This window comes from Bombina bombina, chromosome 2 (assembly GCF_027579735.1).
Source record: "Bombina bombina isolate aBomBom1 chromosome 2, aBomBom1.pri, whole genome shotgun sequence".
Lineage (NCBI taxonomy): Eukaryota > Metazoa > Chordata > Amphibia > Anura > Bombinatoridae > Bombina > Bombina bombina.
This window is the reverse complement of record NC_069500.1, coordinates 203,586,511-203,611,302: the sequence shown is the minus strand read 5'-3', so window position 1 is coordinate 203,611,302 and position 24,792 is coordinate 203,586,511. Positions and strand designations below refer to the sequence as shown.

At 36.6% G+C, this 24,792-nt stretch overlaps 1 protein-coding gene across 2 annotated transcripts in view; it reads left to right on the top strand.

Annotated features, from left to right (window-relative positions):
• The first annotated feature begins 261 nt into the window (after positions 1–261).
• Positions 262–24,792, top strand: part of GTF2H2 (general transcription factor IIH subunit 2) — a 142,396-nt gene continuing 117,865 nt past the window's right edge. For both annotated transcript variants that reach the window (XM_053701446.1, XM_053701445.1), the window contains exons 1-6: positions 262–352; positions 5,277–5,352; positions 5,439–5,516; positions 5,762–5,798; positions 7,578–7,664; positions 14,224–14,274. In XM_053701446.1, coding sequence (XP_053557421.1) covers positions 5,297–5,352; positions 5,439–5,516; positions 5,762–5,798; positions 7,578–7,664; positions 14,224–14,274 — 309 coding nt within the window. In that variant the 5' untranslated portion in view covers positions 262–352; positions 5,277–5,296. The remainder of the gene's footprint in view (positions 353–5,276; positions 5,353–5,438; positions 5,517–5,761; positions 5,799–7,577; positions 7,665–14,223; positions 14,275–24,792) is intronic.

Genomic DNA, 24,792 nt, shown 5'->3' with positions numbered 1-24,792 from the left:
GTTTGTAAAACGCTAGGATTTACTTTCACTTTAAAGAGGGATGGACTGTAGCAGCAACCATTAAAGAAATAAAGTTTTAATCGCTTGACTTCAGTTAAACTGTATAATAGCTGGACTTTAGTGATAGACATCCAGGTGTCAAAAACGGTCACCCTTTAGTGCAGCAATGTGGTTTTACAAATATGTAATAAAGCTACAGACAGTGCGCTGAGTACTGTCAGAAAGCGGAACTCTTATTCTTAGACTACAGTCTCCGGCGGGACAATATTGTGCACGTACCAAGTCAAGACCTATGAAGAGAGAGATTATGTGACTATTCAGGACACTGAAGTGATATACGTGTGAGCGAGCGGTAGGTATAGTAGGTACTGATGTTTAGGAATTGAGGATGGTCAAAATATGTATTATAACGAAGCGTCTTTCAATGTTATCGCATAGAGCAGGAAGCTTCTATAATGATGTAGGGCAGGTAGGTAATGTGTGGGGAAATATAGCTCTCAGTAAGGTGCAGTTAGTGTACAGAGCTGGGTTTAGATTTCTGCCAACACCAGACACAAGTTAATCATAGTAGGCTCATTACTGTCCTAACGTTCCAACCCTCAGTCATATATAAATCATTATCCAGTTCAGTTTATCAGAGCTCAGAATTTAAAGGGACAGTCTATTCCAGATTTTTTATTGTTTAAAAAGATAGATAATCTTTTTATTACCCATTCTCCAGTTTTGCATAACCAACACGTATATTACAGTTTTTACCTCTCTGATAATCTTGCATCTAAGTCTCTGCAGACTGCCCACTTATTTCAGTTCTTTTGACAGACTTGCATTTTAGCCAATCAGTGCGGACTCATAAATAACTCCACAGGAATGAGCACATTGTTTTTTATATATATATATATATATATATATATATATATATATATATATATATATATATATATTATATATAGCACACGTGAACTACTGCTCACTATCTGTGAAAAACGGTCAAAATGCACTGAGATAAGATGCGGCCTTCAAGGGCTTAAAAATTAGCATATACCTAGGTTTAGCTTTCAACGAAGAATACCAAGAGAACAAAGCAAATGTGATGATAAAAGTACATTGGAAAGTTGCTTAAAAGGACATGCCCTATCTGAATCATGAAAGTTTAATCTTGATTAGACTGTCCCTTTTAAATGGACACTAAACCCAATTGTTTTCTTTCATGAGTCAGAGCATGCAATTTTAAGCAACTTTCTAATTTACTCCTATTATCAAATTTTCTTTGTTCTCTTGCTATCTTTATTTGAAAAAGAAGGCATCTAATCTAAGGAGCCAGGCAATTTTTGGTTCAATCCCTGGGCAGCACTTGTTTATTGGTGCTGCGCAATCAGCAAGGACAACCCAGGTTGTGAACCAAACATGGGCCGGCTTCTTAAAGGAACAGTATACTGTAAAATAGTTTTTCCCTTAATGTGTTTACAATTGCTTTTTTTACCAACTGCAGAGTAAAAAAATGTATGAAAATTAGCTTTTTAAGGCTTATTTGTGTATATTAAAGCTCTGATTTTGTGTTTTGAAGCCAGAACCTAATAAAATGGGTTGAGCTTGTAGGTATAATCCGATCTCATTACTGTATCACATTGTGCAAATATACCTGCTTCTTTATCTTATATCTGTCCTTAAAACAATCACCAGTACTTTGAGAGAACAATGGAAAATCAACATTTTATTACCTTATCTCTGCTATATCGCACTGGGAGTGTAATTTCTTCTGCTGGCTGTGTTTACAAAGCTTATCTATAGCTGGTACGCGCGGCCACAAACTTTTAGAATAGGTGGGGATACTACATGCTAAATCAACAATTTCAAATGCCAATATAAGGGTAAAGGAGCTACCTGTAAACAATTTAATACACTCCAGCAGATAAAGTGGATCATTGGGAACAAATTAAAGGGGAGAAAATTTTTGAGTAAACTGTCCCTTTAACTTACTTTTTTGCTTTTCAAATAAACATAGCAAGAGAATGAAGAACATGTATGATAATAGGAGTAAATTAGAAAGTTGCTTAAAATTGCATGCTCTATCTGTATCATGAAAGAAAAAAAATGGGTTCAGTGTCCCTTTAAGTCTTTGTAGTGGAAAACAAAGATAGATTACTGGAAATGGCAGCCACCTGACCCTTCTGAATGAAAGTGCTAAATATAAAGCATAAGGCTTATAACTGATAAATACATTTCTTGACCTATGGATGTAAGTTATACATCTAGATATCATTTGCACTGTGTGCAGTGTCTTGACTGTACCTCACATGCACACATAACACATGAATGATACGTTCTAATAATATGCTAAGAGTATTTCATGGGTCAAAATCTTTCAGATACAACTACTATGTGCTGATCATGACTGATCCAGAAATGTATGCAGCTTTGAAAACTATGCTCATGGTATTGTAATATAATTTTAGTGCTAATTTGTAGTTCACATACTTTGAGTCACAGTTCAGGCTTCGGTTGTCACAGTTTGAGTAAAAGGTACTTTGATTTGTGAGAACACTTTAAAGGGACACTGAACACAATTTTTTTCTTTTGTGATTCAGATAGAGCATGCAATTTTAAGCAACTTTCTAATTTACTCCTATTATAATTTTTTCTTTGTTCACTTGCTATCTTTATTTGAAAAAGAAGGTATCTAAGCTTCTTTTTTGTTTCAGTACTCTGTACAGCACTTTTTTATTGGTGGATGAATTTATCCACCAATCAGCAAGAATAACAAAGGTTATTCACCAAAAATGGGCCGGCATCTAAACTTACATTCTTGCATTTCAAATAAAGATACCAAGAGAAGGAAGAAAATTTGATGATAGGAGTAAATTAGAAAGTTGCTTAAAATTGCATGCTCTATCTGACTCATGAAAGGAAAAATTTGGGTTCAGTGTCCCTTTAAGGAACCAGCAAAAAAAAAGGCATATATGTTGCATGTCAAATATATGTTTACTTTTTATTTGTTCTTTTTTACAATTGTAAGTTTGATTACATTTTTTTTTTTAGATTTTTTCATGTATAAGACCACAATATTAAAATTAGGAGAGCTAGAATGCAAAAAAAATAAAGAATATGAGAACTACTGAATTACAGTAATCTCCAGTCTGTTTTATTGTTGTAACAAAAAAATCCCACTAATCAGTGGGTTATAATTAATGGAAATCATTACAATATGTATTATTCATCTTAAAAGAATTTTACCTTTTTTTTTTTTTTATACTTAATTTTTGCTTTGTCCATTACTTTCTGTCACAGGCCTACAAAGGGTCTGCATCTCTACAGAAAAGTATATCTAGCTTAAAGGGATTTTCAAAGATTAGCTATACCAGCTGCAGAGTATAACATATTTGAGTAATTGCATTTTCAGGTTTATTTGTCTATATGAAGTAGCTGGTTTTGTGCTTTGAAACCACAGCCTATTACAATGGGTTGGGCTTCAGGTAATATCAGATCTCATTATGTTATCACTTTGTGTACACACACTTGCTTCATTATCTTATATTTGTATGGAAAACTAAATCTCAATACATAGAGAGAACAATGGAATATTACTTAACTATACTGCACCCCACTGAGAGTGTAATTTATTCTGCTGGCTGTGTTTACAAAGGCTTATCAATAGCCTAGACTTAGTATAGAAACGTTCAGTATAGGTGGGGATACCACATGTATACCACAAATGCTGAAATAGGAGTAAAGGAGCTACTTGTAAACAATGGTAACATTGAATAATTTAAATGGGAGAACATTTTTGAGTGAACTGTCCTTTTAATGTCATAATCTTCTAGAGTAAGATGAGCTGGATTAGTGTTTAGTGAATGCAAGAGAAACAGGTAGTCCATTTGCCCACGCCAGAATGCAAATTAAAGGGCAATTATAGTAAAAAAATATTACATACTCTGTTAGAGCATGTAATTTTAAGACTATTGACCCTATACTCCTGTGTGTTTAACCGCTGTCAGAAAGTGTTAGTTCATGTGTGGCATATAGATAACATTGTGCTCACTCCCGTGGATTTATGCAGAAACCATCACTCATTGGCTAAAATGCAAGTTTGTAAAAAGCACCAAGAAAGGGGCAGTCTGAGTGCATCTAGTAGAGGGTTATATACAGGTAATCGTAGAGCTAGAAAGTATGTATATTAATATAACAGTTAGTTATGCAAAACTGGGGAATGGGTAATAAAGGGATTGTCTCTCTTTTTAAACAATAACAATTTCCAAGTAGACTTTCCCTTTAATATTCACTACAGTGCTCAGTATACATGGATGATTGTTTTTGCTTGTAGAGACATCTTGTGGATGCAAAGGGAAATATATATGTAGTCAATGAACTATGAAGAACACGGGTGGCAGAAAATGACAGAACTTTTGAATAAAGTCAAACAAATGTCTTTACAGAAGTACACTATTTTCACTGCTGCTTCTTGCAGTAGTCTTTTTCCCTCCTAATTTTCTTTACAAATGCCTGAAAACAACATAGACTTATAAATGGGTATAATTAAACTGTAATCCCTATTTGGAAACATCAGCAAATAGCTTTGGGTATAAATAAATATCTGCAGTATAAAAAAATCAGTAATTAAAGTAATGGTAAATTATGCATAACTTATTTCACTATATTACAGCTTTTATCCCTAAATATCATTATTAATAGTTTGATTGGCATCTAGTGCAGCCAATACAGCCTATGTATTTTATGTGTAGCACATTACCTTGACTACTGTCAGATTATATGCAAAATTGCACACGTGCAGTTATCCGGAATATCTGATCGCAGCTTCAAGTAAACAGTGAATCCAGACTATTGCATACAGATTTACTGTTTACTGCTGCGGTCCTGGCTACATGTGTCTGACATACCCCTAGCACAAACAAGCATTTGAGTGCACTCATTACTTTAGGTCAATGTCCATGTATTTTTCAATAAGAAACAACAATGAGATTAAAGGGCCATTATTGACAAAAATCGACATACTCTAATCCATTAGAGCATGCAATTTTAAGACTATCAGCACTAATGGGTTAAACTTACAGTAGAAATACTGCTCGGTGCTTTGCCGGGGTTAAACACACCTCAGTCGATAGTCTTAAAATTACATTTTCTAACAGATTAGAGCATGTCATTTAATATGGTTATAAATCAACTAAAATAATATAACCACTAAACATTACATTCACAGAATATTTGAGAAGAAAAATAAGTTTTCTTATATATTATTTATTTTTTTGTTTTGCAAAAAAAAGATCTGCGAGTCTGATAAAACATGGATGAAGAGCCAGAGAAAACCAAGCGATGGGAAGGTGGCTATGAAAGAACATGGTAAGTTCTATAGTGGCTGATATCTGTGACTCTTTACTTTTTTTTTTTTTACTTCATATTTATCTTTTATATTTTGCAAACTACAGGGAGGTGCTTAAGGAAGATGAGTCTGGGTCCTTGAAAGCCACAATTGATGAAATTCTTTTCAAAGACAAAAGAAAAAGGTAAGTTTATTATTTATTACCCTATCGAGTTCAAACATGCCTGTGATATACACAAGGTTATCCTAAGAATGAACTAAACTTACCCTTCAGAAGAAATATGGGCAGACTTGGTCGGCCATTTGGCTCTTATCTGCTGTAACAAGCTACAATTCTATGTTTTATTCTATAGAAAATGACAACAAAGTGTTAATGGTAAAATGCAATGTTTTACAACTAAATGATCAAATAATATGTATCTCTTCTAGGGTCTTTGAGCATCATGGCCAAGTTAGACTAGGAATGGTAAGAATTGAATTTGTCTCTTATCTAGCAACTTTATTTTTTCTTTAACATAAACTCTAAACTGGATAATTATTTTGACAACTCATTACTAAAGGGGACTTTTCATACACATACTAAAGAATGGTGTTTTCTAAGTTTTTTTAAAGGGACATGAAACCCATTTTTTTCCTATAATGGTTTAGTTAGATTATACAATTTTAGACAACTTTCCAAATTGCTTCTATTATCTAATGTTCTATGTTCTCTTGGTATCCTTTGTTGAAGAAGCAGCAGTGAGCTAGCTAAAGGTGTTGGGCCAATAACATGAGGCATTTATGTGCATCCACCAATCAGCAGCTCCTGAGCCTACCTAGATTTCAAATTAGATAATAGAAGTAAATTGGAAAAGAAAAAAAAATGTCTTTCATATCCCTTTAAAGGATTCCAAAACTTTTGTTTTTTTCCCACCAACTTACCATCAATATCATATGTAACATGTTTACATATCCTCACATACCTATTTGTAGTCTGAAACGAAGTTTCTAAACATGAAAAATATTCATTTTAATAATCGTCTATTGCGTCATATCAGCCAACCCTCAAATATGGGAGGCGCACGATACAACAAACGTAACGGTAGTAATTTCAATAATTGCATCTCATTAACTTAAGATGTCACTGTTCGCATGCGCAAATCGATTTGTCTACCCGTGCATGCGCATATCCTTTCACTTTGCATCTCATTAACTTGAGATGTTGTCACTGTTCGCATGCGCAAATCGATTTGTCTACCCGCGCATGCACATATCCTTTCACTCACTCCACATTGAGCCATAAGCGGCTTGTATGTTTTCTTCCAGTGACGTTTGCTAAAATCGCGCATGCGCATAGCGGCGATAATCCGCCATGTTGATAACTTGGGTTATCAGTCTCCATTGGAGGATTAGAAGTTATTGCCGGTGGTGGGTTCGGAATTCTATTAAATTTCGGGTGATGATTACTCAGAAAGGGTAAACATATGAAGCGCAATGATATTTACAAAAAGTACGTATTTATATTGATCTGGCTAATGGAGGTAACTTTTATGATGGGTTTAGTGTCTCTTTAAGTCTGTCCTTTACAACAGTCCTTCAAAAAAAAACATGACCCCTTCTTATAAAGCCCATCTTTAAAATAAAGCGCTTGTATACATTTTAATCTGCATGTGATCACTGTGGTAATATTAATTAGATGGCGTGAATAAATGTGCATTTACTTGAGTGGAGGGTCATTGCTTGTTAGAGCCCCTATGTGCACATGCAAGTCATATAAATATACTCAAAGGCCCTAATATAAATTAAAAAACACACAGACATCATCATTTGCAATCTTGTTTATTAAAATATTTATAGGGTTTAATAGCCAGGCGATCACTGGGCATGAATAAATGTGCATTTATTTGAGTAGAAGCTCATGGCAGCACCTATATGCACATCAGAGTTAGCTAACTATACCCAAAGGTCCTTATATGAGGATTATTATAGAGTTCTCATGTCATGTATAGTTTGATTATGCGGGGTCTGCTGAAACCGCCCCAATATATAATGTGTTTGGGTTTCTTACTGAAAAAATAGCTTTTTTCAAGTCGGGTGTAAATATAAGCAGCATCTAAAAACTCCAAAACAGCACAGGGGTTGGAATGGCACAGAAGTTAAGGGGTTAAATACTTCATATGCTATTTTGTCCTATTTTCCACAAAACAGTATTTTATTAAATGTATCTTTTCAATTTATATAATGTATATTTTATTAACCCTACCAGATGCGCCACCTTTTTGTTGTAATTGATGCATCAAGAACAATGGAAGATCAAGATTTGAAACCTAACAGACTTACATGTACTTTGAAGGTAAAAAGAGCCAGCATTTAGTGACTTTTCTAAGGATAGCTAAACTAACTTTCAGATAAGGAGTTTTATTTTATAGTTATAGGAATTTTTTTTCTATCAGCATAGACAGCGTTTTCTTTACAATTACCATAACAACCACTAAGTCAGTGTTCAATTACTAATGCCTGTAATTTGATTATTATTTGATCATAATGTCACTGCTCTTGGTATTTAATATATGACGATGTACTAATATCAATTTACCCATATAATTTTGAAAGTGCTAATATTGTTGGTATGGTTGTTAAGAATGAAACGGCCTATATAGCCATACATGCAGATGAACATGTCCGTTATTTATTACTGTGGTCATAAGTGTGACTACTTGAATCATGTCAAATGTATGCAAATTAGATTGGTCACATGGGTAATTAGTGGTTTTATATGGACATTTACTATTTAAGATAGAGAATAACATTTTAAACAACATTCCAATTTACTTCTATTATTTAATTTGCTTAATTCTTTAGATATCCTTTGCTAAAGAAATAGCAATGCACATGGGTGAGCCAATCACACAAGGTATCTTTGTGCAGCAACCAATCAGCAGCTACTGAGCCTATCTAGATATGCTTTTCAACAAATGATATCAAGAGAATGAAGCAAATTAGATAATAGAAGTAAATTAGAAAGTTGTTTAAAATGGCATTCTCTATCTAAATCATGAAAGAAAAAATGTGCGTTTCATGTCCCTTTAAAACCCCTTGAGCGCTAACGACGGCTCTGAGCCGTCGCAGAGTTTCCCACTCTGGTGCGAACGATGGCTCAAAGCCGTCACTAACACTCTCCCACTTTGAGGGAGATCTTGGGCTCCCACCCTCTCCTACGCCGGCGATCCGCCTGCATAGTGAGAGGCATCGCCGGGGCTTCACGTTTTGCGCGGTGACGTCATGTGCAATGACGTGATGACGTCACAGCGCAACTTTATTTATACTTAACAATGTTAAGTATAGGAGCAGGGGGCATGCTGCTTAGAAGCCTGTATCTCAGGCATCTAAGCAGCTACAGACCCCCAAGACCCACAGTTGGAAAGGTAATCGCCTAACCTTTAAGTCTTGGGGATCTGAAAGAAAATTAAAAAAAAAGTTAACCCCCCCCCCCAACTTAAACTTAAAAAAGCTTAGCACCCAGGTGGGAATGTGCTTCGCACTTAAAGGGTTAATCTCTATTATCCCCTTAGTGACCACAGCACTTTCCAATTTTCTCACCATTTGGGACCAGGGTATTTTTACATTTCTGCAGAGTGTGTGTTTAGCTGTAATTTTCCTTTTACTTATTTACTGTACCCACGCATATTATATACAGTTTTTCTCGCCATTAAATTAACTTTCTAAAGATACTATTATTTTCATATCTTATAATTTACTTTAATTTTTTTTATAAAATATGATGAAAAAAACACACTTTTTCTAACTTTGACCCCCAAAATCTGTTACACATTTAAAACCACCAATAAACACCCATGCTAAATAGTTTCTAAATTTTCTCCTGAGTTTAGAAATACCCAATGTTTACATGCTCTTTGTTTTTTTTGCAAATTATAGGGCATTTCCAAACCTATTTTTTTTCCAAAATTAGCTATAGTTACATTTTAAAATTGATATCTGTCAGGAATCCCTGAATAACCCTTCACATGTATATATTTTTTTTAAAAGAAGACAACCCAAGGTATTACACTTGGGGTATTTTGACTCTTTTCATGCAACCATTTTACCACCAATCTATGCAAAAGTTTTAAAGAGAGAAAAAAAAAGTGGTGATTTTTTTGACAAAATAGCAATTTAAAAATACTTTTACTGGGAACGTTAATGGTTACTGCCAAATAACACCCCAATGTGTGTTCAGCAACATCTCCTGAGTACGGTGATACCACCCATGTATAGGTGTTTCAGGTTCTCTGGGGGCTTAAAGGCCTTATTTTTAGGGGGCACATTCCAGTTTTTCTGAAAAGACACCCTAGGGTATTTGAAATGCTGGTATTTTAACACTTTCCATGCACTAATTCAACCACCAGTCTTTGTCAAACTTTTGGGTAGTCATTTTTTTGTGTTATTTTTCACACACGTACTTTAGGCATGGATTCTCAGTTCCTGTTATGTGTTAGTGACAAAAAACACCTCAATATGTGTTCAACAACATCTCCTGAGTACAGTGATATCACCCATGAATAGGTTTGTCAGGTTCTCAGGGGGCTAAAAGGCCTTAATTTTAGGGGGCGCATTCCAGTTTTCCAATTTGGAATTTTCACATCCCATGTACCCATGTCCTATTTAGGATATTTCTGAAGCCGGCCAATGTAATTTACCCCCATCAAACCATATATTTTTGAAAAGTAGACACCCTTGGGTATTTGAAAAGTTGGTATTTTAACACTTTCCATGCACTAATTCAACCACCAGTCTTTGTCAAACTATTGGGCAGACATTTTTTTGTGTTATTTTTAACACACATTGTACTTTAGGCATGGATTCTCAGCTCTTGTTATGTATTACAGCCAAAGAAGACCCCACTATGTGTGCAGCAACACCTGAGTACAGTGATACCACCTATGCATAGGTTTGTTGGCTTGCTTGGGGGTGCAATGCCAAACTTCTGATATGTGTTTGATTTTTTTCACATTTAACATATCTTCTTTGCCTATCTTCTTTTTGGTGGCCTTTTTACATAACCCAATTTATTTGCTTGCCATGAATGTGCATATATATATGAAAAGTTGACACCCCAATGAATTGTATATGGAGTGTTTTGATGCCTTTTGATGCAACTATTTTAGCCAAAAAAATTGGAGAAAGTGTATGGTGGTAATTATCAATTTTCATTTTTACACACACATTGCTTTTTGACTATGATTTAGGAGAGCCTGTTGTAAGTTATTGCAAGAAAACACTCTATGTTGTTTTCTGCAAGCCCCCTGAGTACACCCATGCCCCCCATGCATAGGTTTTCCAGGATTTTGGGAAGGTTCAGTGACAATTGTATGAGTTTGGGACCTATTGCATACCCCAGTTTTATTTATTGCCATGAAAGTGTATATATTTGAAACATTAACACCCCAAGGTATTGTATATGGAGTGCTTTGATGCAACTGTTTTAGCCAAAAAAATTGGAGAAAGTGTATGGTGGTAATTTTTTAAATTTTCATTTTTTCACACACATTGCTTTTTGACTATGATCTAGGAGAGTCTGTTGTAAGTTATTGCAAGAAAACACTCCAGGTTGTTTTCTGCAAGACCCCCCTGAGTACACCCATACCCCCCATGCATAGGTTTGACAGAGGTTTTGGTAAAATACAGCACCATATTTAGAATTTATAAAAAATAGAATAGTGAAACTCTGCATTTTTTTTTTTCTGAGGATTCTGCTTTGTTGCAGTAGGGGGGATTTGGAAAATAAAATGGGTAGCCCCAACATCTTGGTACAAAATCCCCGAAATGATCTGGAGCTGAAACTTTAAAATAGTCAGTTTCATTTCGGGGTTTGCTTTTTGAACAAAAAAGCGTTGTGGGTTGCAATCTGCAATAAGTAAATTGCAACCTTTTTGTACCAGGCCCTTGTCTTCCGCATAATTAGGTAGGGCTGCAGCAGCTGATCTGCTAGATCAACCCCACCCATATGCCGGTTATAAGCCTTGATGCACACTGGCTTCATTGAGCTCTCAGCTCTGCCACGTACAGAGACCTCCACACCTCTCTGTGTGGATAGTGGTAAGAAGGTATACATCCTTCTTGTCTCTGTACTTAACTGCCAACAGCTCCTCTTGGCGCAGAGCTGAGGTCTCCCCCCTTCGTAGCCGGGTGCGTGCAAGTTCCTCGGAAACCTGCACGGTTCTTTTGAATTGTACCGCAAGCTACTGTATCAAAACAATACAGTAGCTTGAACAAAAGGAAACTTGTATAAAAATTGTCTACATACAAGTGGTACCCTTTGTTCATCAGGGGTAAAATCAGGTTCCAGACAATCTTGCCAGTGGTTCCCATACGTTCTGGGCATCCTGGAGGGTCAAGGTGGATATCCTTTCCCTCGTACGCCCGGAAGGCCTGAGTATACCCAGTCTCGCTCTCACAGAGCTTATACACCTTTACTCTATACCTGGAGCGCTTGGAAGGAATATACTGCTTGAATCCCAGCCTTCCCTTATACTTCATCAGGGATTCATCCACGTCCACTCATATATTCCTTCGAGGCGTATAAGCCTCTGCAAACCTGGCAGTAAAGCGGGTAATCAGGGGGTGGATTTTGTACAGCCTGTCAAACTGGGGATGCTCCCTAGGGGGGCACAGGCTGTTGTCGCTGAAGTGCATGAAATGTAGAATCATTTCATACCTCTTCCTCGATATGCTCTGGGAGAAAATGGGGGTAGAGCAAATGGGGCTACTGCTCCAGTTGGAGCGGATGGAGGGTTTCTTTATGATGACCATCGGCATAGTCAATGCCCAGAATTTTTTCAATTCTGGCACATTGATGGGTGCCCATTGCTGCTTTTCCAAAAAAGTGTCAGGCTTTGCAGCATGGACTTGATGGGCATATAAATTAGTTTGGGCAACAATGTTCCCCAATATATCATCGCCCAGAAACACCTCCATAAACTGCTGGGGGTTAAATCCTGCCACATCCACATTGATGCCAGGATTTGCAGTGAAGGGTGGGATATCTGGCCTCTGGTGATGAGGCGTTACCCACTCTTCAGCAGCAATGGCAGCAACACGTCTCCTTCTGGCGGGGGGGGGGGGGGGGGGGGCTAGCAGCCACAGATACATCACTATCAGTTGAGACTGTATCTAATGATGTATCTGAGCATATGTCAGGGTCAAAATTGGGGTCTGAGTCAGACATATAGGTGTCTGACTCTGACGCAAGGATGGCATACGCCTCCTCAGCACTATATGTTCTCTGTGACATGATTTATTTTTATCTGTCACAGAGAAAAAAAAAATTGTAAAAAAAAATCAACACAAAATTTAAATTTAAATTACATACATTGACTAAATGGCTCTGAAAAGAGCCTTTGGCTCTAAAAAAAATGACAAAAAAAAATTAACCCCTAAAAAATGCAAAGAGAGCAAAAAATTGCTGCTTTGCTACTGTCAATGATTTATAGTGATCACTGGCAAGCTAGGGGTTAATGGCTCTGAAAAGGGCCTTTGGGTCTCACTATTTTTTTACAAACATTAATTTAAACTAGCTAAATGGCCCTAAAAAGAGACTTTGGGTTTCACAAAAAATTACTAAAAAATATTAACCCCTAAAAAAATACACAGAGAGCAAAAAACTGCTGCTGTGCTACTGCCAGTGATTTATAGTGATCACTGGCAAGCTAGGGGTTAATGGCTCTGAAAAGAACCTTTTGGGTCTCACAATTTTTAACAAATATATTAAATCTCTCACGCTCTCTCTCTCACACTCTCTCTCTCACACTCTCTCTCTCACACTCTCTCTCTCACACTCTCTCTCACACTCTCTCTCTCACACTCTCTCTCTCACACTCTCTCTCTCACACTCTCTCTCTCACACTCTCTCTCTCACACTCTCTCTCTCACACTCTCTCTCTCACACTCTCTCTCTCACACTCTTATCCACACCGGTCAGAGTCAATATTTACAAATATTGAGATGATCCGACAAATGGGATATTTTATTATTAAAAATTAAATTATAGGGGCAAGCTCAGATTGGATGACCCTAGTCTGCCCCTATGATGAGGCAGGCTAGGGACACCCCCAGAAGCCCCATTTTGCACTGGGCATCGCCATCTTTGAAACCACATGGGGGAGGGGGGCTATATTGGACTATTTTATTAAAAATACATTTTTTTTATGTTATGTTATTTTACTAAGTGCCTCGACCCACCAAGGCATTTAGCACACTTAAAGAGCATCAGAAGCCTACCCAATGGCTTCCAATGCTCTGCCTGACTGCTGGGCTTCACGTTGAGTGAAACCGGAAGTGATCGCTCTGTGGGAGAGATCAAAATGGAGCCCCGCAGTCAGGCACGTCCTTGGTCCTGAACTGACACCCTTTTGTAGGATGTGCCTGGCATATCCTCGGTCGCCAAGGGGTTAATACACTGTGTATAGTTTGGTCTGAGGAAGGAGTGTTGTTGCCCTGAAACATTTAGGTAATATACAAATACATTATTTTTTTTTGGAGTTTCGTTATGTTCTATAAAAACAGTTTTCTAAACATCATGGAAATCTATTGGTTGTTATTGCACTATTCTGTTTGTACAGAACTGATGTTCCAATGAAACTCATGTTTTAGGGAGAACCTCTGGATAGTACTTTGAGAATGTGTTTTGCTGTAACTACCAACAGTGTGATATTGCTTTTTAAATATTTCCATGTATGCTATTTTTATTACTGTTAAGTACCCATTCAAACAAAGGCCTCAGTTGATAATATTGCAAACGCTCCTACGGTTTTAGGATTTGTTACTTTGGCTGAATAAAATAGATCACATTTCATATTGATTTTAGGCAAATAATGTCTGCTTTTAATCAAATGTTCTCTTCTTGTTTTTTGTAGCTATTGGAATATTTTGTGGATGAATACTTTGATCAAAATCCCATAAGTCAGGTACGAACAATATCTAACTAATTTTAATTTACAGTTAAGAAAAATCCGACATATTGAAGGGGCACTGCAGTATTTGTTCTTTATTTATAGAGTGCATATTCCTATTCAGAACAAACCAGTCTTGTAGAGATATGCCCCTCTCTACCAATAAAGTTGTGAGACTTGTACTTATTAGCCAGAGAAGAAAGAAGTACTGATATTACTGTTTTTGTTTCAGTTTAAATTTAAACAAGTTTAACATAATATTTTTGGCAAACATACAGTATTTTTGATATGTTTAAATGTTGCTTCATCGTGATAGAACTCTTTATTTCAGTGTTAGACTGAAGCAATACAATAAAATAAGTAATTGTTACAATGCCTCCGGTTTCATTACAGATTTGTATATAAGCTGCTTTGTAAACAGAAAATTCTTATTTGACACTTTTACTTTAGTGCAGGGGATATCTTATTACTTTCATATGTATAGATATATTGCATGTGCATATAATATTATAGTTTGTGAAATAATCAAAAAATGTAGGCAGCAGAAGTCAATCAGCAGTGGCATCACTACAGGGGTCCTGTTGGGTCCTAGGTTACACCTGTAAAAAAGGGATCACGGTGTAAGGAAAGTGCTTGGATTTGCCTTCACAAATATGGTGGCAGGACTTCCAAAATGGACCCCACCGTTTTACTGTATAGAAATTCATGCCACCATATTTGTACAGGGAGTGTATATCCTCTGACCTGGACTAACCAAGGGCGAAAGATGACTCACGGTCACAACGAAGCAGTTCCTTTTGTATCTATGTGGTGCCAGCTTAAATTTTCATTATTGTTAACAGCCAGAAAGGGTGCTATTGAAATGGGTGGCTCCCCCCACAGCCTTTGCCCAGGGGCCCATTGAAGTGTAATTACGCCCCTGACCTGAATCCACTGACTTTGAGGTTATACAAATTTGCGCTCACTTTTGTACCTTGTATAGATTATTTAAATTATTTTTTTAAATAAACTTCATTTATATGAAATATGGAGAGGTGTACTAAGTGCCTGCTGTTTGACAGACCTCTAGCTCTGATAGGATGACACCTAGTTGACAACTTACAAATAAAGTAAGAAATCTGAAATATATCAGAGCGCCACCATGTGGAGGCTGGGTCTATATGAGGCTATGTATAAAGCGCCACAAATTACAAAGTGTCAAAGTTTAAATTAAAAACAGTAACAATTTATTCAGGTATATTCACAGGTGTATTAACAGGTCAAAATAAAAATTAACAATTATCATGGATCCATGAATCACAATACAAATAAACTTGGACACAGAATGATTAAAAAGCAAAGGCTAAAAATTAAAAAGTCCCAGTGGCAATATACACATTTACCAGTGGTCTTGACTGTAAAACTGAAGGTTACAATATATGGTAAGGTAAGCTGATAGAGTGAAGTCGCAACAATCAGCCTTGGTATATGGCTACAAACCCGGCTGATGATAGATGTGCTAACACCACGAGTGGATTAACTAGGGGATATTAATCGCCGGTTGGCAGCAATGTAAGGGACTGAATTTGGCGAAACTTGTAAATAGCGAGTGTATGTTTGTTGTGTTAATGAGTAAAAAATATATTTACAGCTCTCGCTGTGGCTGTGACCTTTGTCCAATGTATGAGTGTTGCTAATCTTCTTAGGAGAAAATCTAGTGTTTGATTTCGACGGTGATTCAGAAGAGGTCCTTCTGCCAAAAAGAAATAGATAATGGTGTAGATAGTTTTAAAAGAGTGTGAATATCGAAATACTCCTTACCAGTTCTTTTTGGCAGAAGGACCTCTTCTGAATCACTGTCGAAATCAAACACTAGATTTTCTCCTAAGAAGATTAGCAACACTCGTACACAAGACATGGGAATGGCTATTTAAAACTTAGTTCAAGCGTTTGGGATTTTATGTACTTTTCTATTTGTTTTTAAGTTACCCTCACCTTTGGATTTCACCTGGATTATTTTTTCAAAAGACGATTTTTTCAACACGTTTTTCAACCCGTATTTTTTACACATAATTGCCACTTTTTAAGAATATCATTGTTACACCAGCACTTTTTTGTATTTGTTTATGTATACACACATGTTTGAACACTATCTGTGAACACAATGTTTTTTATTTTAGAATACCAGTGTCAGTTTTAGGAAGATTTTCTATACTACTCAATTGCGCTATTACATCTTTCAAACTGTGTTTAACCATTTAACTTGGTTCCACTAAACTTGATGTATGAAACCCATGCCACACTTTTTATCCACTTCACCAATTGTTCACTTTATGTCCACTACACTAAGATATTAGGCACCACCTATTGCTATTTTTACCACGAAACCGCTAACAGAGTACAACTGTTAAATACATAGGGAAAATTTCTGGCGTGAACCTTCCGTGTACTAGTCACGTGATTGCCATCCTATAAGGAGTCCAACATCATTGGACAAAGTTCACAGCCACAGCGAGAGCTGTAAATATATTTTTTACTCATTAACACAACAAACATACGCTCGCTATTTACAAGTTTCGCCAAATTCAGTCCCTTACATTGCTGCCAACCGGCGATTAATATCCCCTAGTTAATCCACTCGTGGTGTTAGCACATCTATCATCAGCCGGGTTTGTAGCCATATACCAAGGCTGATTGTTGCGACTTCACTCTATCAGCTTACCTTACCATATATTGTAACCTTCAGTTTTACAGTCAAGACCACTGGTAAATGTGTATATTGCCACTGGGACTTTTTAATTTTTAGCCTTTGTTTTTTAATCATTCTGTGTCCAAGTTTATTTGTATTGTGATTCATGGATCCATGATAATTGTTAATTTTTATTTTGACCTGTTAATACACCTGTGAATATACCTGTTTTATACCTGAATAAATTGTTACTGTTTTTAATTTAAACTTTGACACTTTGTAATTTGTGGCGCTTTATACATAGCCTCATATAGACCCAGCCTCCACATGGTGGTGCTCTTATATATTTCTGATTTCTTACTTCATTTATATGAAAGCCATGTTTTGGATTGCTTTCTCTAAACATAAATTCTTTTTTTATTTAGGTGTTGTTAAAATACAAAATCCGAAGAAGGCGATAAACAAATCTTTACAGTCTTCGAGTTACACATATATGACTACATATATAATTATTTTTGTACCCAAATTGATAACATTATCAAAATAAATATACATTTTTAAGGCTGAGATTAAAACCCTCTGCAGATAAATTTAAAAGAAACAAAAAATGAATTCAGTATAAATGAACAGAAAAACTTGTTGACCTTTAACATATATTTTACTAACATTTCATAAATGCATACAACAATCCATATACCATAATTAAATTACTTTAAAATAATAATAATAATAATAAAAAAAAAATAAAAAAAAATATATATATATATATATATATATATATATATACATACACACACACACACTTGTAAGTTCCCACAGGAATAGGGCCCTCAATTCCCCCTGTATTTGTCTGTAAAAATTTGTCTTATCGTATTGTTTCTCCATTGTACTGTTATCCTTGTACCCATGGGCAGCGCTGCGGAATCTGTTGGCGCTTTATAAATAAAGAATAATAATAATAATAAATTTTTGCCATTTCCTCCAATAACCCCTATGTGACATATCCATTTGTTCAATAATGGCTTGCAACTGTATTTTATTTACAAATTCAGAGACAACTAGGTATTTTCTGTTTTTCCACAAAGAAAAAAATTATTTGACTAGCACATGCAATTACAGAGGGACAGTACACTGCAAAATTATTTTTCCATTAATGTATTTTGAATGACTTGTTATACCAGCTGCAGAGTATAAAATATTTGAGAAATTGCATTTTCAGGTTTATTTGTTTTTATGAAGTAGCTGGTTTTGTGCTTTGAAACCACAGCCTATCACAATGGGTTGAACATAAAGGTAATATCAGATCTCATTATGTTATCACTTTGTGTACACACACTTGCTTCCTTATCTTATATTTGTCTGGAACACCAAAGCTCAATACATAGAGAGAAAAATGGAAAATTATCATTTTATTACTTAACTATCCTGCAGCCCACTGAGAGTGTAACTTCTTCTGCTGGCTCTGTTTACTTAGGCTATTCAATAGCCTATACTCCAGTATCTAAACTTTCAGTATAGGTGGCTATACCACAGGCTAAATAAGCTATTTCAAATGCTGAAATAGGAGTAAAGGAGCTACTTGTAAACAATTTAATACACTCTAGCAGGTAAAATGGATCATTGGGAATAATTTAAAGGGGAGAATTTTTTGGGGTGAACTGTTCCTGTAATTTTTTTATTTTAGCCTCTAATAAAACTGTCATAAAGAAATTACACATTTTTTTTCTGAAGCATGACTTTTATCTTTTATTATTTTATTCAACCAAAAATGAATCTTTGCCGAGAACTTACTGAATTTTCGGGCAGTCCCAAAACATATGTGATTAGCAGGAAAAAAAAATACATTTTGGACATGACATAAAGTTTCTTTTACTCCGCCATTTTGTCAGGGGTTAAATAATACATATTGATTAACTTAATTTGTGACTTGTGCCACAATGCCGACATAAAGGATTTCATAACTCTGGACGTGCTATTTTTAATTGGGGACACGTTGACTTCAGGAAATTCTCTGATCCAATTAGCCAATTTCTGTTGCAATTGTAATTCACTGTTTCTTTGTACATAAATATTGTACCAATATAAAACAGAATAATTCCCTTTTTTATGCAACAGCAAGCCTTGTGTCACTGCCTTTTGCGTCCATTGTGATGAATAAGCTATTGTAACCAATGACGAACTTGAAGAAAAGCATACAATTTTTTAAAATCAAATTTCTGTTTGAGCGAAGAAAAAGATCTAACTGTCATATGGTCACCTTACAAAACTTTAGAAATACATATTTAACCCTTTCCTGCCCAGTCAGAAAAAATATTATTGTTCAGTCTGTCTGGGAATTGTGGATTACCCACAATAGGTAAAAAGTTAGAATTGGAAAACTTAGAACCGAGGCAGAGTTTTAGACACATTAAAGGGACACATTGTACACTAGATTTTTAGTTGCATAAATGTTTTGTAGATGATCCATTTATATAGCCCATCTGGGGGTGTTTTGCTTATTTTTAAAAAAAAACATTGTGCTGATTTTAAGACTCCTAACCAAGCCCCAAAATATCAGATGTAAACTGAAGTCTACAGATTCCCGCTTGCTCCCGTTTTTGTGTAATCTGTCTTTTCATATGCAGGGGAGGGGGGTCTGATTTCCTTCTTTATAAATGGATCTTTAGTTGAAATAATTTTTATTGTCATGGATCACATCAAATACAACATAATAAAACAGTGTGCTGGGTTACAATGTCCTAGTATTCTTAAAACAATTAAAGTTTCTTTCATGTAATTAACAAGAGTCCATGAGCTAGTGACGTATGGGATATACATTCCTACCAGGAGGGGCAAAGTTTCCCAAACCTTAAAATGCCTATAAATACACCCCTCACCACACCCACAAATCAGTTTTACAAACTTTGCCTCCAAGGGAGGTGGTGAAGTAAGTTTGTGCTAGATTCTACGTTGATATGCGCTCCGCAGCAAGTTGGAGCCCGGTTTTCCTCTCAGCGTGCAGTGAATGTCAGAGGGATGTGAGGAGAGTATTGCCTATTGAATGCAGTGATCTCCTTCTACGGGGTCTATTTCATAAGGTTCTCTGTTATCGGTCGTAGAGATTCATCTCTTACCTCCCTTTTCAGATCGACGATATACTCTTATATTTACCATTTCCTCTACTGATTCTCGTTTCAGTACTGGTTTGGCTTTCTACAAACATGTAGATGAGTGTCCTGGGGTAAGTAAGTCTTATTTTCTGTGACACTCTAAGCTATGGTTGGGCACTTTATTTATAAAGTTCTAAATATATGTATTCAAACATTTATTTGCCTTGACTCAGAATGTTCAACTTTCCTTATTTCCAGACAGTCAGTTTCATATTTGGGATTATGCTTTAATTATCTTATTTTTCTTACCTCAAAAATTTGACTTTTTTCCCTGTGGGCTGTTAGGCTCGCGGGGGCTGAAAATGCTTCATTTTATTGCGTCATTCTTGGCGCGGACTTTTTTGGCGCAAAAATTCATTTCCGTTTCCGGCGTCATACGTGTCGCCGGAAGTTGCGTCATTTTTTTGACGTTATTTTGCGCCAAAAATGTCGGCGTTCCGGATGTGGCGTCATTTTTGGCGCCAAAAGCATTTAGGCGCCAAATAATGTGGGCGTCTTATTTGGCGCCAAAAAATATGGGCGTCGCTTTTGTCTCCACATTATTTCAGTCTCATTTTTTATTTGCTTCTGGTTGCTAGAAGCTTGATGTTTGGCATTTTTTTCCCATTCCTGAAACTGTCTTATAAGGAATTTGATCTATTTTGCTTTATATGTTGTTTTTTCTCTTACATATTGCAAGATGTCTCACGTTGCATCTGAGCCAGAAGATACTACAGGAAAACCTCTGCCTGCTGGATCTACCAAAGCTAAGTGTATCTGCTGTAAACTTTTGGTAGCTATTCCTCCAGCTGTTGTTTGTATTAAATGTCATGACAAACTTGTTAATGCAGATAATATTTCCTTTAGTGATGTACCATTGCCTGTTGCAGTTCCCTCAACATCTAAGGTGCAGAATGTTCCTGATAACATAAGAGATTTTGTTTCTGAATCCATAAAGAAGGCTTTGTCTGTTATTTCTCCTTCTAGTAAACGTAAAACGTCTTTTAAATCTTCTCTCTCTACAGATGAATTTTTAAATGAACACCATCATTCTGATTCTTTGGACTCTTCTGGTTCAGAGGATTCTGTCTCAGAGATTGATGCTGATAAATCTTCATATTTATTTAAGATGGAATTTATTCGCTCTTTACTTAAAGAAGTACTAATTGCTTTAGAAATAGAGGATTCTAGTCCTCTTGATACTAATTCTATACGTTTGGATAAGGTTTTTAAAGCTCCTGCGGTTTTTCCAGAAGTCTTTCCTGTTCCTAATGCTATTTCTGCAGTAATTGCTAAGGAATGGGATAGATTGGGTAATTCATTTACTCCTTCTAAACGTTTTAAGCAATTATATCCTGTTCCGCCTGACAGATTAGAATTTTGGGACAAAATCCCTAAAGTTGATGGGGCTATTTCTACCCTTGCTAAACGTACTACCATTCCTACTTCAGATGGTACCTCGTTTAAGGATCCTTTAGATAGAAAAATTGAATCTTTTCTAAGAAAAGCTTATCTATGTTCAGGTAATCTTCTTAGACCTGCTATATCATTGGCTGATGTTGCTGCAGCTTCAACTTTTTGGTTGGAAACTCTAGCGCAACAAGTAACAAATCGTGATTCTCATGATATTATTATTCTTCTTCAGCATGCTAATAATTTCATCTGTGATGCCATTTTTGATATTATTAGAGTTGATGTTAGATTTATGTCTCTGGCTATCTTAGCCAGAAGAGCTTTATGGCTTAAGACTTGGAATGCTGATATGGCTTCTAAATCAACTCTACTTTCCATTTCTTTCCAGGGAAACAAATTATTTGGTTCTCAGTTGGATTCTATTATTTCAACTGTTACTGGTGGGAAAGGAACTTTTTTACCACAGGATAAAAAGTCTAAAGGTAAAAACAGGGCTAACAATCGTTTTCGTTCCTTTCGTTTCAACAAAGAACAAAAGCCTGATCCTTCGTCCTCAGGAGCAGTTTCAGTTTGGAAACCATCTCCAGTCTGGAATAAATCCAAGCCTGCTAGAAAGGCAAAGCCTGCTTCTAAGTTCACATGAAGGTACGGCCCTCATTCCAGTTCAGCTGGTAGGGGGCAGGTTACGTTTTTTCAAAGAAATTTGGATCAGTTCTGTTCACAATCTTTGGATTCAGAACATTGTTTCAGAAGGGTACAGAATTGGTTTCAAGATGAGACCTCCTGCAAAGAGATTTTTTCTTTCCCATGTCCCAGTAAATCCAGTGAAAGCTCAAGCATTTCTGAATTGTGTTTCAGATCTAGAGTTGGCTGGAGTAATTATGCCAGTTCCAGTTCCGGAACAGGGGATGGGGTTTTATTCAAATCTCTTCATTGTACCAAAGAAGGAGAATTCCTTCAGACCAGTTCTGGATCTAAAATTATTGAATCGTTATGTAAGGATACCAACGTTCAAGATGGTAACTGTAAGGACTATATTGCCTTTTGTTCAGCAAGGGAATTATATGTCCACAATAGATTTACAGGATGCATATCTGCATATTCCGATTCATCCAGATCATTATCAGTTCCTGAGATTCTCTTTTCTAGACAAGCATTACCAATTTGTGGCTCTACCGTTTGGCCTTGCTACAGCTCCAAGAATTTTCACAAAGATTCTCGGTGCCCTTCTGTCTGTAATCAGAGAACAGGGTATTGTGGTATTTCCTTATTTGGACGATATCTTGGTACTTGCTCCATCTTTACATTTAGCAGAGTCTCATACGAATCGACTTGTGTTGTTTCTTCAAGATCATGGTTGGAGGATCAATTTACCAAAAAGTTCTTTGATTCCTCAAACAAGGGTAACCTTTCTGGGTTTCCAGATAGATTCAGTGTCCATGACTTTGTCTTTAACAGACAAGAGACGTCTAAAATTGATTACAGTCTGTCGAAACCTTCAGTCTCAATCATTCCCTTCGGTAGCCTTATGCATGGAAATTCTAGGTCTTATGACTGCTGCATCGGACGCGATCCCCTTTGCTCGTTTTCACATGCGACCTCTTCAGCTCTGTATGCTGAACCAATGGTGCAGGGATTACACGAAGATATATCAATTAATATCTTTAAAACCGATTGTTCGGCACTCTCTAACGTGGTGGACAGATCACCATCGTTTAATTCAGGGGGCTTCTTTTGTTCTTCCGACCTGGACTGTAATTTCAACAGATGCAAGTCTCACAGGTTGGGGAGCTGTGTGGGGATCTCTGACGGCACAAGGAGTTTGGGAATCTCAGGAGGTGAGATTACCGATCAGTATCTTGGAACTCCGTGCAGTTTTCAGAGCTCTTCAGTTTTGGCCTCTTCTGAAGAGAGAATCGTTCATTTGTTTTCAGACAGACAATGTCACAACTGTGGCATACATCAATCATCAAGGAGGGACTCACAGTCCTCTGGCTATGAAAGAAGTATCTCGAATTTTGGTTTGGGCGGAATCCAGCTCCTGTCTAATCTCTGCGGTTCATATCCCAGGTGTAGACAATTGGGAAGCGGATTATCTCAGTCGCCAAACGTTGCATCCGGGCGAATGGTCTCTTCACCCAGAGGTATTTCTTCAGATTGTTCAAATGTGGGGGCCCCCAGAGATAGATCTGATGGCCTCTCATCTAAACAAGAAACTTCCCAGGTATCTGTCCAGATCCCGGGATCCTCAGGCGGAGGCAGTGGATGCATTATCACTTCCTTGGAAGTATCATCCTGCCTATATCTTTCCGCCTCTAGTTCTTCTTCCAAGAGTAATCTCCAAGATTCTGAGGGAATGCTCGTTTGTTCTGCTAATAGCTCCGGCATGGCCTCACAGGTTTTGGTATGTGGATCTTGTCCGGATGGCATCTTGCCAACCATGGACTCTTCCGTTAAGACCAGACCTTCTGTCTCAAGGTCCTTTTTTCCATCCGGATCTGAAATCCTTAAATTTAAAGGTATGGAGATTGAACGCTTGATTCTTGGTCATAGAGGTTTCTCTGACTCCGTGATTAATACTATGTTACAGGCTCGTAAATCTGTATCTCGAGAGATATATTATAGAGTCTGGAAGACTTATATTTCTTGGTGTCTTTCTCATCATTTTTCTTGGCATTCTTTTAGAATACCGAGAATTTTACAGTTTCTTCAGGATGGTTTAGATAAGGGTTTGTCTGCGAGTTCTTTGAAAGGACAAATCTCCGCTCTTTCTGTTCTTTTTCACAGAAAGATTGCTATTCTTCCTGATATTCATTGTTTTGTACAAGCTTTGGTTCGTATAAAACCTGTCATTAAGTCAATTTCTCCTCCATGGAGTTTGAATTTGGTTTTGGGAGCTCTTCAAGCTCCTCCGTTTGAACCTATGCATTCATTGGACATTAAATTACTTTCTTGGAAAGTTTTGTTCCTTTTGGCCATCTCTTCTGCTAGAAGAGTTTCTGAATTATCTGCTCTTTCGTGTGAGTCTCCTTTTCTAATTTTTCATCAGGATAAGGCGGTGTTGCGAACTTCTTTTGAATTTTTACCTAAAGTTGTGAATTCCAACAACATTAGTAGAGAAATTGTGGTTCCTTCATTATGTCCTAATCCTAAGAATTCTAAGGAGAAATCATTGCATTCTTTGGATGTTGTTAGAGCTTTGAAATATTATGTTGAAGCTACGAAATCTTTCCGTAAGACTTCTAGTCTATTTGTTATCTTTTCCGGTTCTAGGAAAGGCCAGAAAGCTTCTGCCATTTCTTTGGCATCTTGGTTGAAATCTTT